Raw genomic sequence first — 16,976 nt, 5'->3', positions numbered from 1 at the left:
AGTGAACTGTTTCCCATCACTGCATCTTCATGGCAGCAAGACACGGAACTAAAGGCATGAAGCTGTACCAGAAAAATTAGCAAGCAATATTAGAGAGATATAATATATCACAGTGGTTTACATTTGCATATATATATATATAACAAAATAATTAAAAGCAAAATAATTAGAGACAAACACCAGCAGACCATTGTGGGCAATGTGCTTTAAATTGCCTGCAAAGGCTTGGTGGGACAGAAAAGTTTTCTGCCCATTCATGAGTTCCATATAGATACAAGCATAAGCAAAGAGATGGAAGCTGGAAATGAGCTGATGCAAGAACCAACCGATCCGCTACAGATTGCTGGCCACTGGGAAAACCTTATTGCAGTGATGGGAAACACTGTAACTTAGTGGCAGAACGTGTTGTCTGCATGCAGAAGGTCCCAGCTCCAGCTCCTGGTGTCTCCCAGGTAGTAGGGCTTGATCAGACTCCCATCTGAAACCCCAGAGAGCTGCTCCACAGTGTTGAAGCAGAACCATCAAATGGTGAAGTTGGCAGGGACCCTGAGGGTCATCTAGTCCAACCCTCTAAAATGCAGGAAAATGTATTAGGTGGACCACAGCTCTAATAATATTTGATTATTGATCATACTGGCCGGGGGTATCTTAATCTTCCCTCCACAAAAATCAGGTTGAAATCAATCCTATGTGCACTTTTCATTGCAGGATTTAAATGGCAGACCAACAAGGACAGTGTCACTTGCAATAATATCAAACAATGCCTCCACAATTCAACCACCTAGCATTTGCGGTTTTTCTTCCACAAAGGTATGTGAAGCTTGGTTGTAAGAATGAAATAACAGTATAAACAATACTATCTTTTCTTGTAAATCAACACTCTTGCAATATATATATGGAGCTATATCAATGGGAAGCTTGCTTTATATCAGTTATTCAAACTGGCCTCCCCCAGCCCTGATAATTTATATCAGTTGATCCTGAAAGGGGCTGAGGCTCTAAATGACCCAGAGGGTTTGTAAAGTTAGCTTGTTGCAGCAAAGCCAGCAAATATGTGGGAGGAACTGTAAACAGAAGAGGCCATGAAGATAAGTTCAGATGGTGATAATTAGGTTATTAACAGTCCATTATTAAGAAGGTTTGGGGGCATTTCTTTTCCCTTTGACCTCACTTACAATCCTCTGCAACTCAGGATAATACTTTATACATCTGATATTGGGCTGTAGGTATGCCTAATTTTGATAATTTCTGAAATGACTGTTCTTTTTGGATCTGATCTAGATGAGAAACACTGGGAAATACTGCCCTCTAGTGCTTTTTTGTGAATTTAAGATGCTGTTTATCTGCCTCATTCCCAGTCCCAAAGATAAGTGTGCTGCTCATGGGTGTAAGCAAGGGGGGCAGTTGCCCCCCCCCAATCAAGCAAAACAATAGAAATACTTAAGTAACTAACCAATCATGTCGGTTCTGCACCTCCTAACAAAAGTCCTGTCCCCCCACAAACAAAAATCCAGGCTACGCCCATGGTGCTGTCTGCAACAATGCTTCATTTCTAGAAAAGAGAGGTCATGTTTGCTTGGGGACCATGCCACCTGACTTCTTCACTCTTAAATAAATATGGATAGATTGCAACTGCTCGAGGGTAAAAGGACAATCTGCACATGCACAAAAAAACTCTTCTTGTAGTTATTATCTATGACAGAACAGTGTGTAGTGGTTATAATGCTGGACTACAAGCACGGAGACATGGGTTCAAGCACTAACCGAGCCACGAAGATCACTGGGTAGACTTAAGCCACTCATAGCTCAGCCTAACCTACCTCAGAAAGTTGTTGTGAAGATAAATGGGGATGGGGGACATCATGAAAACCATCCTGAGGACTTGTAGGATGCAAGTGAAATAAATAAATAAATAAATAAATATTAAATTTGATGTAATCTGGCATTGGTTTGTTAAAAAAAATTGGGAAACTAATAAATACTATTTGGCAGACAAATAAATGTTCTGGAAACCCAGATTCTGGAGCTGCAGATATTAAGACAATCTCTTCCAACATAAAAAGTTAAGGAAGCTGTATCAGTTTGTAAGAAGAGTAATCTGTCTTGCAGAAGTTGCCATTGACTGATTCCAAGTCTCATATTGTTGTTATGAGCAGTGTCTTGATAGCAGAGCCTCATGACACGACAATTGCTGTCTGTCAACCGGCATTTCCACAGTGCATCTACACAGTTGTGTGCTGGCTGCAATGTATTGCTGAGTTAGCCCAGTCTGATGCTGACAAAACTCATTGGACCACATCAGTGAGGCCAAGAGGGGGTTACTAAATTTGGACTAAATTTGCCTAGGCCGTCCTGTTAGATGAGCTTTGTTGGGAGAGTGATGAGATACAACACCGCTGCTTCAGCAGTCTCTCACATTGGCTTTTGATACCATCAGCCATGGTATCCTCCTGGTCTGTCTACAGAAGATGGGTCCCTGGAGCATAAATCTGCACTGGTTCTGGTCTTGAGATAATGGGCAATTTCAGAAGACAGAATTGGATGAGTGTTTGTCAACCCTCTGTCTCGTCAGCTATGCGGTGCTGCAGGGCACGATATGTCTCCAGTGTTTTTTAAAATCCATATGAAGCTATTGGGACTTGAGAATTATGTGAAAGGCAATGCATTAACTGATAAAATAATAGTGTATATTCAATACCCGGTCTTGAAAGCTTTTTCTGTGGCTCACTTTAAACCATGGCAACCTATAGCTGATTATCCTTAACACCATGTTATATAAGTAAATAACTGTTTTTATAATGTACATTTTGATTAGATTATGAATAAGGGACGTGGGTGGCGCTGTGGGTTAAACCACAGAGCCTAGGACTTGCCGATCAGAAGGTTGGCAGTTTGAATCCCCGCGACAGGGTGAGCTCCCGTTGTTTGGTCCCTGCTCCTGCCAACCTAGCAGTCTGAAAGCACGTCAAAGTGCAAGTAGATAAATAGGTACCGCTCCAGCAGGAAGGTAAACGGCATTTCCGTGTGCTGCTCTGGTTTGCCAGAAGCGGCTTAGTCATGCTGGCCACATGACCCGGAAAAACTGTCTCCCTCGGCCAATAAAGTGAGATGAGCGCCGCAACCCCAGAGTCGGTCGCAACTGGACCTAATGGTCAGGGGTCTCTTTACCTTTACCTTTTTACCGGAAGGAAAGTGCCGCCTCAGAAAGGAACCAAACTAAAAATCCGAAACTTTTGTGAAACAAATTCAGCAAACTAGCTTATTAATTATGAAGTAACCCAAGTTTCTCCACTTGTATTATAATACCTTGTTTTAAAATATTTATTGTTATTTTAAAAATATCTGCTTGAGACTCCAGCTTATTGGTTATCCCCCACACCATGGTCCCCCACAGGATACTCTGGGATAGTTAGCATTTGTTTTAAGGGTTGTTCAGTGAGGTGGGCAAGTTGGCGCGAGCAGTAACTGAGGCACCGAGCTTGTCGCAGTGTCCTCCATTTCAGGCTTAATACAGTGGTTGTAAAAGGTGTGGCACACCACACTGCTGTTGCAGGAGGGGGTGGCAAGAGCAGCAGGAAGATTCAAGGACAATCAAATAAACATAAATTATTTCAGTACAGTATAATATCAAAATACTTGACTGGAGAAACCACCGCTCGTTTATTTCCTTTTTTACTCCTTGCTCCCCCTCCTCATCCTGCCCCCAAGGAGAAGCAAACCAGGCAAGGCTTTCATATTGTGCTTCAGTTCCCTGCAACTTTGGCTGAGTTAAGGTCATCCGCAGAGCTGCAGCCTGGGAGCACCAGGCCCCATCCTTCCGAGAGCAACAGGTCTCTAGAAACAAGCAGTTTTGTGTCTGTGTAGCCCAGAAGCCCAAATTCTGAACATAATTATCGGCATGATATTTGAGAGAAGAGGGTGGGGGATAAGTAGTTCCCCACATGGCTTGTCTTCCATCAGGAGCGCTGACTCCTAGGGGCCGGAGCCCTTTGAGCCCCCCACAATATTTGTTAGTGAGGTGTTGGGCCCCCTCAATGTTTGGACGCTTCTCGCAGCTCCCAGTCCATAGCATTCCTGAAGTGAGGGAGGTGAAAGACAAGGTAGAGGAGCAAATGGATGGGAACAGTTGCAAATGCCCAGTCTTATACTGTATTGAGAAATGATAACATCTCCTGCCTAGCGGGCAAAGTGAGAGGGAACACTCCTACAGGTGAGTCCCTTCAGCTCACTCCTCATCATGTAGAAGGCTTTGGGGAGAAATTGGCAGCCCAGGAGATGTGCTCCATGTTCTCCCTCCAGAAAGGATACACGTTCCTCCAGTTCTCATCCCATCCCTTCCTTCCCTGGGCTGAATGGAAGCTCAGCTGGACTTAGATCTGGCTGTTTTATTAGTAAAGAGGCATGCACATTGACAGCAGAATGCAGATAATGAATTTATATATTTTTAAGGAAGGATGGATGCATACCAGCAAGAAAAGAACAGCCTAGCTCAACCTGAATTTAAACAGCTTATTCTCTCATTCAGGGATGCTTTTCATTCTTCATTTTTACTCCGACTAGAGAACTAGTCTTTTGCAGGACTGTGTCTTCAATTGCACTTATGTATAAGTATACTTAAAAACAACAATAAACAGTCAAGGAGGAAATGTTTCTCATTTGTGGGTGTTGCATTGCATCAACAGCATGTCCCATTGCATCAACAGCTGAAGACATTTTAATCTTTTCGCTCTGATGAATGTAAAAAAACAAAAAAAAATTCTCTAAGAATCAGGCCACTGCATGTAGCAACTTTGAAGGCACAAGGTCCATGCGCGTGCCAAGTTGTAATCCCTCTCAAAATTACACCTTCATATTCTGATGCAATGATAATCCTATTATCTGATTTCTTCATCCTTTCATTTCCTCTTAGTTAAACGCAGATCTTCTGGGAACAAATTCAGATAGCTCCAGCAGATTGCTCCTCTCTGCAACATGCTGCTCAGGTAATGAAAATGCCCACACAGATGCAACATTGCAACAGGCAGCTCTTGCAAATCTTCAAGACCCACTATTGGTCTCGTCTGCTCAAACAGCTGGAGACTATCTCCACATGCAAGGGAAGTCCCTAACTCACCAAGGATTTGAGACCCATCAGCTACCCTCCCCTGGTTTAGCTAGCCAGTCAAAGCCATTCCCAGGGTGTTGCTGCTGTCACATGCTGTCAGCTTCTAGGAGCCACAGGTGAGAGCTGAGTGCAGGGTGGGGACCAAAGGTGGGCAATCTATCCCAGAAGGAGCATGATGTGTCCTCCACCAGAGGTACTACCCTCCTCTAACACTCCACACACGAGTAAAGAACCACTTAATATGTTTATTCCAAAATTTCATTGTAGGTCATTAATTCCTGTAGGCAGGTGAAATAGATTTAGTAATCATTAATATTAAGTAAGTAATCAACCAAGTCACATCAGACTAAAGCACAGAGCCTTATTATTATTATTTTTTTTTACAAAAGGCTGCATGTTTCCCTCTGCTACCACTACAGCACAGAATGAAGTTGAGGTTGGTTGGGCTCAGCAACAACAAGCCTTTTCATAGAAAGTCAAGTAGCAACTAATTACTATAAATGTCCTCCCAGGGAATATGTAATTTACATTCATGTACATAAGTTCTGAAAATATACGCATGGGGAAACAGTTGTGAGTAATTTATTTAAATTGAAATTTCCCCCGTGCTTTAAATTGCAGTAATAGCAATATACTTAAAATGTGCAAAGCATCACGTAACATTATGAGAAACAAATCCAGATGGCCCAAGCATGCAAGCCCCCATCCACCTACATTTCTGGACTGCAGACACACCATACATTTAAAACAATCCTGGGACCCATAAGGGGGCCAGGAATTGTAGCTCCGTGAGGGGATAAATGGCTGCTTCTAGCATTCTTTGGCCGAGACAATGTGCTTACCCCCGCTTTTCAGAGGGAGGCAGCTGCCAGATCAGCAGAGCCTGGCACTTGTGATATTCTGGCACCAGGTCCCTCCCTCACTGCGGCCCTTTTTCTGGCTTCTCTGGAAAATGTGACATGCAGGAAGCCAGCACTTTTAACTCCTTTCATGTGCTAGAAATGCTGAGGACAAAATGTGACGGGCATGACGGCACTTTCCTCTCATGCTGTTGGGCCTGCTATCACTTAGATAAATTGCCCCTACCTCACTGAACAACCCTTTACCCGAAGGTTTATTTCCCTTTTCCCTTAAAATTTCTAGCCCCAGAGTATGCTGCGAAGGAGCTTTGTGAAGGGGTAACTAATAAGCTGGAGTATCAGACAGGTTTTCTTTAAATAAACAATAAAGATTTATTTAAGGCAAGATAGTATATAACAAATGGATTCAACTTAGGTTAGTTCAGAAATACAGTGCAATTTCACTTTAAATTTGTCCTCAGTTTTTGCATTATGGTTTGGTTCTTTTTTTCTGGTGATACTTTCTTTCAGTTACCCAACCCCTTTAACAATCCTGCTCCTGAGGTACTTTAAGTAATACAGTGGTACAAAATTAACTCGTTCGGAGGTCCATTCTAATAATAATAATAATTTATTATTTATACTCCACCCATCTGGCTGGGCTTCCCCAGCCACTCTGGGTGGCTTCCAAAAAAATATTAAAATACTGTAATACATCAAACATTAAAAGCTTCCCTAAACAGGGCTGCCTTCAGATGTAGACCACATGGCTCTCCACACCCCCTCCCTTCACTGGGTCTGGGAGTTTCATCGGTTTCCTTAGAAGAGTATCTCTCCCCTCCAGACTAGATTTGAGTCCCAAGTAGGCTGTTCCTTTCCAGCTCCTACGTCTCCTGGCTCAACCTCTGCCTCCCAGTAAAATTCTGGTCTATTCCTCCTACAGGACACCACACTCTGTCCTTCACAATACGCTCAGAGTGGAAGTTGTTTCTTCCAGAGCCAACTCTTTCTCCCATTCACTCTTTATACCTCAGCCTGTCTCCTAACTATCTCCCTAGCTATCCCCCACCCTCTCCCACCACAATTCCAACCCACTTCAACCAACCCTCTCATCAAACTAACTGTCTCTCCAAAGCCTCTCCTTTTAAACTCTCCCTCCTGGAACCTTGGCCAATCAGAGGCTGCCATTCATTAACAATTTGCAGGCAGGGAAGTAAAAAGAAAAAAAGGAGCACTTGTTGATCCAACCTGTCCAGCAAAACCAACCTTTTTGTCACACAAAACCTGGCCCATTTTTTGAGAAGGAAGAGAAGGAAGGCAAACCAGAAGCAAGTGTTGAATGGTTTCTTTAAGTATAAGCCTCATTATTGTTTCACAAGATGTGTATGTCTTTAAGGGCCAGAGCAAATAACATGACCTAGTTTTACAGCTGTAAAGCAGTTTAGCAGGTGCTGTTAATGTTTATTAAGATATTATGTTAATTAAACACGTAGCTCTCTCAATACCCTGATGGATTGGTCATGCTTATTGTTATATTGTAATTTAGTGTAAAAGGAGTTTTTGTTTTTGTTATTAAAACCTAGCAAAAGTCACTTTTGCGTTTCTTGAAATGTGTGGTCTACCCAGCACGCCTTCTGCAGCGCAACTAATCTGCAGAATAGCCAACAGCAAGAGGGGTCAAGCACTGGGCACTGGAAAAGGCAAGAAGAGCAGACAATAAGCACATTACGGATGGGGACTCAGTGAGTGTGCAAACTCCAGAAAGGCGAATGAGTGGGTGGTGATTTTGTGTGAATGAGGTGCGTATGACACTACTGCACCAACACGGGCAGGTCAGCTGGTAGCGCATGGGACTCTTAATCTGAGGGTCGTGGGTCCAAGCTCCACGCTGGGCAAAAGATTCCTGCTCTGCGGGGGGGGGGGTAGATGATCATCAGGGTTCCTTCCAATTGTACGATTCTACGATCCCCCCTCTTGTCTCGCTTGTCACTGTGCTGAATTGTGGCACAATGGGTCAGTGCCCTGTTAACCAGAAGTCGAGCCCACGCAGGGACGGCTTTCGGCGGGATGCCAGCACTGCAGGCGGGGTTGGACTAGATGACCCTTGGGGACCTCTTCCAGCTCTCCAATTGTGCGAATTGCCGCCAGCAGTTTGCTACAAAGACTCGCACTCGCGGTTGCCCGAGAGAAGGAAAGCAGCAGGCAGCAGCGAGTCCCGCGGATCCCTCCTAATCCAACCCGCCTCCTCCCCGCGCCTGCGCTGAGCGTAACAACAATGCCCTCTTTGTGACGCAGGCGGCGTATGCAAATGCAGCGCAGTCGCCACGCCCCTCCGGAGCGCTTGCTTGGGGCTGCTCGCAAGAGGCGGCGGGAACAGATCCCATCGCCGAAGAGATGAGGAGGGTCGTGGGCTCGATGGACTCCCAGGCCGAGCCCCGCGTCGATTATTTCCGACGCTCCAACCTGTTCGTAATGGTGGCGATCTTGGCCGGCCTGAGCTACTACGGGGTGAGCGCAGCCTCCCTGGAGGCTCCCGGGGCACCTGGTGCGGGGAAGCGCGGGGCGCCATGGCTCCAAAGGGCACCCTGGGGGGGGGGGGGGGACACGGGCGGGGATCATAGTCACAGCTGTCAACTTTTCCCTTTTCTTGAGAGGAATCCTATTCGGAATAAGGGAATTTCCCTTTAAAAAAGGGAAACGTTGACAGCTAGGATCATAGTACAGCCCGGAAGATCTCGCCCGACGAGACTCGAACGCGCGACCTAGAGGTTAAAGTCTTCGTCCTCCACGGGCTGAGCTATGTCTCTCTTGCCGTGGGAGCGTGAGATGGGAAGGCTTGGTGGGGATCCCTATGTACCGTACTTAGCTTTGAAGATGTTAAGGATGAGCCCGCCCAAATCAAGCGTGGTTTTTTTAAAAAGTCACATTTATTTCATGGGGAGAATTTACAGTATTCAGAAGGGTGCCCCATTGAGTTCAGTGGGCATTACTCCACTGCAACTGGGCACAGGGTAGAAGCCTCAAGCAGGTGTTTAAACTCTTCCACTGAAATGAATGGGTTGAAAAAAACAAAACAAACCCCGGAATCTTGAGTTGTGTTTTCTGCTGCTCTGAAATCCCCCCACTCAAGGGTTTTTGGGAGCTGAATCCCTGATTGGAGTCCAGTATAAATATGTTTTCCACCGTAGTGCACTTTTAGTGCATTTCATGAAGACAGCCTGCTTTAATGCATAGCACACACTGTACTGGTGAGGTTTATTCTGGAAGTACATTATATGATAATTGTGATTTATTTTTTTAGGGGGATCTAGACCGAGATCTCATCAGCTGTGGCCTTTCTTGCCTAAGTCCAGTGTTTCAGGGTCCTCCACACCCTGCATTGTAAAATGCAATGGTCAGAACCTTTTTCAGCCGTGGGCCGGTCCACCGTCCCTCAGAGCATGTGGTGGGCTGGACTATTTTTTGAGGGGGGGGGAATGAACGAATTATTCCCACAAATAACCCAGAGATGCATTTTAAATAAATGGACACATTCTACTCATGTAAAAACACACTGATTCCTGGATTGTCTGTGGGTCAGATTGAGAAGGCGGTTGGGCTGGTTCTGGCCCACGGGCCTTAGGTTGCCTACCCCTGGTCAAATGGCTGCTAATTTCTGGATTGTGCCACATTGTATTGATGTCCCCGAATTTCATATATTATGTATGGATACTGGGGGATAAACACAAAAGTTGTGAATTCTGATGTTGCAGGATGATGGGTTATGTTGACACGTATATACAGTGGTACCTTGGGTTACATATGCTTCAGGTTAAATACGCCTCAGGTTACAGACTCCGCTAACCCAGAAATATTACCTCGGGTTAAGAACTTTGCTTCAGGATGAGAATAGAAATTGTGCTCCGGTGGTGCAGCAGCAGCGGGAGACCCCATTAGCTAAAGTGGTGCTTCAGGTTAAGAACGAACCTCCGGAACAAATTAAGTACGTAACCAGAGGTACCACTGTATGCCGCTTAGGAATTTGGAATATTAAGTGGTATAGCTGAAGTAGATAAAACAATACCTCCTGTATGCTTACTTAAATGTATCTCTCTTTCTCCCCTCCCCCTCCTCACACCTCAGTTGGCAGTCTTTTCACCCTCAACAATCCCCTATGACCTTCTGGGACCATTAGGCACCTTCACTAAATATTTGGTGGAAAACCATAAAACTTATCTCAATATAGGGTAAGCTGAATTCTCATCTTCTACCTGTTTACATTCCTTCTGCTCACCCAACAGTGGGGATTTTGGGGGTGGGTGGGAGGGTGAGTATAATATACAGCCATATGTATGTGTTTCTCCTTGCATATTGGGAGGGACAAGTGAAATGTACGAGCAAGCTACAGTCAAGCAATGTATTTTGAGATTATAAAGTCATAAATTATAGAGTCATAGAATTGTAGAGTTTCTAACAATGGATCCAGGGCCTCATTCTTTTTTCTTCCTTCCTTTTTAATTGTAAAAACCAGTCCGACACATGTGTGAAGGGTGGATCGGGACAGGCTGTCTAGCCTTTGTTCCTCTTCCTCTGGTAGTTTTCCAGCCTATAATTAACTCCCCTGAGCACTTTTGTCACCTGGGTTAAAGCAGCCTCGAAAATAAGGGATCAGCAGCCAAAATAAGGGATTTTGGCTTAGCTTATACAGAATCCCGCACTCATGGAGCCATGCTGCTTTGGCTGCAACTGACTGTGTTTTGCAGGGGGTTGGACTAGATGATCCTAAGGGTCTACAATTCCCACCAAAGAAGAGTGGCAGACAAAACTGATGAACGACGTCGAGATGGCAAAGCTTACAGGCAGAATTAGAAACCAGGAAGAGGACCTCTTTAATAAAGACTGGGGAAAGTTTATAATTTATTTGAAAAGCTATTGTAAAGAGTTACATACATTGGTAAGATTGACCGAAAACTTGTAGTAAAAATTTGAACTATGGATGGACAAATGATTTATAAAAATAGAGTAAAGAAAGGGATGCAGAGGGGGAAATCACTGCCCTGGTTGGAGGGTATGCTAAGCAGCACGTTGGGGCTGCCGTCGTCCTGGGGCGAGGAGTTCCATCGGCCCTTCCCTGCCTGAGAGAGAGGGAGGGAGGGAGAGAGACTCTCGCCCATGCTGCCTGTGAGCCCGGCATGAGGCGGTTGCGGCGCGGTGGCGGCTGAAGTGCCGCCCTTCTGTGTCCCTCCCCATCCCCTCCTCTTCCTCCTCCCTCAGGCCGCCTCCTCAGCTGCAGCCACCGCTGCCACCTCCGACTTCCCCTAGCAGCACGGCAGAAGTCTCGCAAGACACCCGTCTCCTCACAATGTGCCCCTGAGGGGGAAAAGGGAGAGACGAAGACACGGCAGCTCGTGCGCTCTCTCTCTCAAGGCGGAGGACCCTGAGCCGCTGCTTCCCTCCCGAGCCGGGCAAGCATGAAACCTGGGAAATTTAAGGGACATCATCAGTCCGGGACAGCAGCGGGAAACGGCGCTGGGATAAGGGAGTTTCCCGCCAAATAAGGGACGGTTGGCAGCTATGGGTTAAAGAGCAGATCCATACATGCCTTACTCCACTCGGACTGTGTAGTGTTTCTGGTCCGGTTTAGGCTATGCATAACTTGTTATTAGAAATATGCACATTAATGTAAAGGGCAGGGCAGAATGATTGCCTGCTTTTTGAAAACCCCATTCCTTCACCTGTTGTGTGTTTCTCTTGCACAAGCCATGCTTACCGAAATGAACAGGCATTGCACAAAGCATATTTGTGTTGCTTCAGTCAACTCCTGTCCATTTCACAAGGGCTTGCATGAGAAATAACAGGGTTGTGTCCCCTGTTAATGAGCTGGTGATTGGGAATGTGTTTGGCTTTCCCCCTGGGCATACCTAAATGTTTTGGGCTAACCCTTATCTTGCTTTAATTTACGCCAGTTACAAATGGTGTTATTTTCCTTCCTTTCAGATATTTAATTACCTGGTTAATCCACATCGGGGATGCATTATATGCCCTCAAGCTGTGCAAGTAAGCTATTTTTATTTTATTTTGGGTCTCTCTTCTACCTCCACCTCCCTCTGCCCTCTCCTAAACAGCAGATAGCGTGGCAAAGCTGCGTCTGGGCTTGTGAGCTGGTTTTCTGGGTACGGATATGGGGTGTTGTAGGAAATGCATGAGCACTCCCTCTTGCTGCCTAAAGTGGTATGGAAGTGACACACAGGTTTTAATAATCTTCACATCCTATCTGCATGAACTGGGTCTAAAGTAAATTCTGTCAAGGACCGACTTCGGAGCTGTCGTTGAATTTGCTTTTTAAAAAGCAACCAGTGCTTTCCAACATTGAACCAATGAGGTGTGCTGTGCATTGGAACCCAACCCAGCTGTGGCAGGTGAACTTACCCTGACCCTTTTGTCAGGTTTCTGAGGATCAGGATACCTAAAAGGCTGCCTTGCACCTTATATATACAACTGATGGTTGCATTCTGCAGAAGAGGGCCTCTTGCAGATACCATCTCATCAGGAGATCTGCTCCGTATAATGCGGGAACTGGACCTTAAATGTTGGTGGCACCTATCCCTGAGAACTCTGTCTATTGTCTTTTAGGCACCTCTTAAAGACCTTCCTCTTTTAAGAAGCCTTTTGATCAGAATTTTATCCTGGCCCTTATCTGCATTGTGTTTATATATGCCTTTATTGTTGATGATTTTGTATTGTTAATTGCTTTGCGATGTATAAATGAAGTAAGCAAAATAAAAGAACATAAAAGAAGCACAAGAAGGAGCCAGTGACTGTGTAAGTAGGCTGGTCTGTGTGAGTGCCAGTAGAGGAGTAACAATATGATGGTTCTAAATCCCAGATATATGCACTTGGATTCAAAACCCTGTTTAGAGGTTATCTGGAACTAGTGACTGCATTGCTGATATCTTTCCTTCATTGGTGTATCACATGCCACCCTGGAAAGTTCCCTGAAGGATTTTGGTGAGGGAGCAGGAGTGTGGATGACAGCCCAACAGTTTCTGCCCAGCCTCCAAGCAGCTGAGGGCAAAATAGACATCTATCTATTTAACTTGGATTTTAAGTAATACATGCAGAAATGTCAGGCTTTATCTGTCTGTCTCTTCACTGCAGGATGAAAGGCATCACAGACCCTTCAACTCAGCGTTTGTGGTTGGTTCAAACATTTTTCTTTGGAATAGGATCTCTCTACTTTTTGTTGACCTACAACCCCCGGAAGAAAAGCCGGTGAAGGATTCAGCCAGAATAGAAGGTTCCAACACATTTTAGCTTTGGGGTATATTTTTCAGGGAGAGGGATGGGTGTATTCCTAAAAAATTTTTGTGCATTCAAAAGTGTGGCAATCTTCTCTTTCACTTGGAAGGAGAAATTTCTTTCAGACGTTTCCTCTGCAGGTTTTGCAGCTGTGGACAAAGCAAGGAAACTAGCTTGTGACAATGGGGGATGGAGCCTTTCTTTTTAGATCAAGGAAATAAAGCCAGTTCTTAATGGTCAGGACCAAAATGCCAACACTCACAAGATATCTGCATAGGACCAATTTAAAATAGGGGTGACAAACAGAGCAAGCACAGAGCAACCTATAGCCTCTACTTCTCAGGTCTAACAGTAGCCTTATTCATAAACTGAGCTGTACAGAAGTGTGGTGAGGCATCTTCCTTTGGGCCCAACTTGCACCTGTCTGTTGCTCCCCTGGTTTTGCCTGCATCCATGGCTGGATTGCCCTCTATAAGTGATTGTATGGATAGTCCCCTTCATTTATGAGCCTCTTTCTCCCCTCCCCCGCCACCCTTTTTACAGGTAAGGATTGCAGATTAAGCAGGTCTGTGAGCACTGATCCCTACATGCAGCCACACTGTGTCCAGGGTGTAGCTGTGACTGGGAGGCAAGGTGGCATTTTCATTCTCTGTCATTTGCACCATAGACTAATAATAATAATAATAATAATTACTATTAAAAAATAATGAGCAACAGTGCAGATTATCCTTGTTGGGCATCCAGTTTTAGCAGGTGGCTTGGTTAACTTTTCTTCCCCTTTCTTGAGAAATAAACCTCTTCTATTTCTCACCCACCTTCCCACCCAGAGTTTAAAGGGGTTTATCCACAGTAGATGTGGTCAGCATTGCGTCCTGAACATCATGCAATCTTTCTCCACAAACTCTGCCACCACCCCTCTGATTTATAATGGTCTACCAGCAGGTTTTGCTCTTATGCTTTCTTGCTGCTCTCTTAACAACCTGCATGCATTGCAAAGCACTTTAGCTAATAACCGTGGCACTGAACTCTTGGGCATGGCGCAAGCTTTTCTTGAAGTGCAAAAGGCTGTGAGAGAGAAAGCTGTGATCACATAAGAACTGCAGTCAAGACCAAGAAACCCCACTGGGGCAGTTTTCTTTCTCAGAGATCCAACGTGCTGTTAAAAGGTAGTTTTATATAACACCCCTTAAATTCTTTAGGGGAGATGCCCCCCCCCCAGAAATACATCAAAGCAGATCTACTAGTTTCAATCTGAGAGAAAGCTTTGATAGAGCTTTCATTAGGCGTTCCTCATCCAAGCTGTGTCGCGATAGACAGAGCAGTCTGTGGGGAAGGTTTAGAAACAGCATGTTACTTGGATTTGGAGGAAGTAGTTAACAGTGCCTGTCAGATGAGTGGGTGTATAATTCATAGATGTGTTGGCCAACGTGTTTAGTATCTACATGTTTAGTACCTACATGTTATGCAGTGCCACCACCCAGATCTGAGAAAGGAAAATTACTGGTGCAGTTTTTCCCTGGCATGGCATTGCTTGGCAGGGTGAAGTGGTTTACAAGATTTTACCCTCTCTAGAGAGACTTTTCGCTAGTATAAGCTCAGGGGCAGAATGAGGGTGAGAAGCAAACGGCACCAGCACGGAGCTTGAATAAACCCCTCCACCCCACCAACTTTTTAGCATTTTGTATTAGTGCAGTGCATTTTTACTGTAGTGCTTGCCATTGTTATGTTGGTGCAGGAGACAGGTCTGCTGATTCTGTGCCTGAGCAAATATATAAAGGTTGGGACTCTCTGCCACATTAGACCATAGTTCTTGCCTTTGGTTTGGACTTTTAATTCTCTTGATGATTTCTGCTGAAATGCCCTATAATGTCTTTCAAACTCTGTGTCTCATTTGGATTTATTTTTAGGCAGCTCTTAAGAACACTGCTGCTCATAGTTTTAGCATTTTGCCTTTGTGCTTGAACACCCTGCATGTTCCGTCATGCTTGTTGTATTGAGAATCACCTCTTTAACACATTACGTTTTACCTGGCTATTGTCTGGATGATGAAAGGTAGCTTCTGCTGTTCTTTATACTGTTAATACTTGAAGGGAAACATGGTGAGCTGTTTGACTGTTGCCTCTTGTGATAAAAATGTGTCCTAAGATAGGGTGCTTAATTGGTATAATGCTGCATTTTGAGCTGAAAATTTCCGAGAGCTGTCTCACTGCTGGCCTTGAATAAAGCTAATAATTCTCTCTAAAATATAACGCATGCCCTGAAATGGTTACAAAGGATGGGGTGGTGGTTTCACATCCTTAAAGCAGGGGTGCCAAAACACAAAGTATAGGGCCCCCTAATGATTCCTAATGCAGCCTGGGTTTCCCCACCACCTTCTAGGAAATATTGAACAATAACCAGGCCTTAATAGGATGAAGGGGTTGACTCAACAATACCTGCTTTTGTGTGTCATCGTATCGGGTTCTTTCCTCAGTTCCCTTTGTTTACAGCAGGAATGCTAAGGAGTTCGTGAGGAAATGCACTTGGGCATCCCAGGAACACAGCCAGATAATTTGTACAAGTATACATACACAAACATGTTGTTCTTGCATTCACACTACAGATGTGTTAAGAGCAAATGGCTTGCCAAAGCAGGTGCAATCATTTTGGATTACTCTCATTGTAGTGTCTGACTTGAGGCAGAATTTAACCCTTGCCCATCTGCCAAATTGGGAATTAGACATTTTCATCCCCTATAGAGTGGGTATAGACAGGTCTGCCCTGATCTCTCAAGCAAATCTCTCCCTTCCCCTAAGATTGCATTGATTTTTGACTAGGAAAGGGGGGAAAGCTGTTTGTGTGAGTGCATGTGTGACAGTGTAGGGTGATCGCTTCCACTTTTGTCCATACCCACCACTGGCATGTTGCCCCCAGAGGGTTGGCAAAGGGTGATGTGATAAAACTGTGCATTGTCCTTGCTGGAGCATATGCAGGAACCTGTCTTTGCTTGCAACTGGCCTGAGAACATATTGTCCACATCGGAATGCCCAGTCATTTTATATATGGAGTTTCACAGTCGCCCTGTAAAGGACAATCTCTCCTCAAGCCAACATTAAGCGTAAAAAAGAAAAGGTTAACAACACAACACACCAGGCATTAAAAATAGCAGTAAAGATGTTTGGAAACCCGACTAATGAAATATTTGAAAGTCCTCTGAAAAAATGTGGCTTGACTTGCCTGTGAAAAAGTGGGAGGGAAGAGGTCAAGATAAACTTCTGGAAACAGAATGTCATAGTCTCTCAGCACCAGCATAGTTTCTTCTCCCAGGGCCTTCCACGTGATAATGAGCTGAAGGGACTCGCCTGTGGAGGTGTCCCCTCTCATTTTGCCCACTAGGAAAGAGATCTTGTCATTTCTCAATACTGTAGAAGACAAGGCATTGGCAACTGTTCCCATCCACGTGCTCCTCTATCTTTCACTGTGCCCCACCCCCGGGAACTGCTTGTCATGCCAGTTGAGGAGGCGGGTGACAGGAGAACTTCCTGCTGCACCTGTTTTAATTGGCATAAAATTTCCATGTAGACATGGATACACATTAAGCCAAAAATTGAGGAGGCCAAGTGCACGTAGGGCCTTTTCAGTCTCCTCCCTCCAACGGCAGATAGATTCAAAGGCCATTCAGGAACGCCAGAGGATATCTTGTTGTCTTGAATATAAGCTGCACCTTAAAAATTGGAGAGGGGAAAGAAAAAAAGAAAAAATACCCGAATATAAAC

The 16,976-nt window shown here is 44.8% G+C and overlaps 2 protein-coding genes across 2 annotated transcripts in view; both read left to right on the top strand.

Moving 5' to 3' along the window:
- Positions 1-15,470, top strand: part of LOC307216584 (transmembrane protein 254-like) — a 56,902-nt gene extending 41,432 nt beyond the window's left edge. Inside the window, exon 5 of the transcript XR_013839155.1 lies at positions 13,889-15,470. The gene's annotated coding sequence lies outside the window, so the exon portion shown is untranslated. The remainder of the gene's footprint in view (positions 1-13,888) is intronic.
- Positions 8,267-13,782, top strand: LOC307216585 (transmembrane protein 254-like). Its single transcript, XM_079977047.1, has 4 exons — positions 8,267-8,451; positions 10,066-10,169; positions 11,920-11,979; positions 13,081-13,782. The coding sequence occupies exons 1-4, from the start codon at positions 8,338-8,340 to the stop codon at positions 13,196-13,198; spliced, it is 396 nt and encodes a 131-aa protein (XP_079833173.1). The 5' UTR covers positions 8,267-8,337; the 3' UTR covers positions 13,199-13,782.
- Positions 15,471-16,976: the final 1,506 nt, after the last annotated feature.

Source organism: Podarcis cretensis (genome assembly GCF_951804945.1).
Source record: "Podarcis cretensis genome assembly, chromosome: 5".
Classification (NCBI taxonomy): domain Eukaryota; kingdom Metazoa; phylum Chordata; class Lepidosauria; order Squamata; family Lacertidae; genus Podarcis; species Podarcis cretensis.
This window is presented reverse-complemented; position numbering and strand designations above follow the sequence as displayed.

What these genes read in the sequence shown, in the direction of transcription:
- LOC307216585 (XM_079977047.1), top strand. Translation starts at nt 8,338, where the DNA reads ATGAGGAGGGTCGTGGGCTCGATGGACTCCCAGGCCGAGCCCCGCGTC. An exon ending in AAAACTTATCTCAATATAGG is followed by an intron (nt 10,170 to 11,919) that starts GTAAGCTGAATT and finishes CCTTCCTTTCAG; the next exon opens with ATATTTAATTACCTGGTTAA. An exon ending in TATGCCCTCAAGCTGTGCAA is followed by an intron (nt 11,980 to 13,080) that starts GTAAGCTATTTT and finishes TCTTCACTGCAG; the next exon opens with GATGAAAGGCATCACAGACC.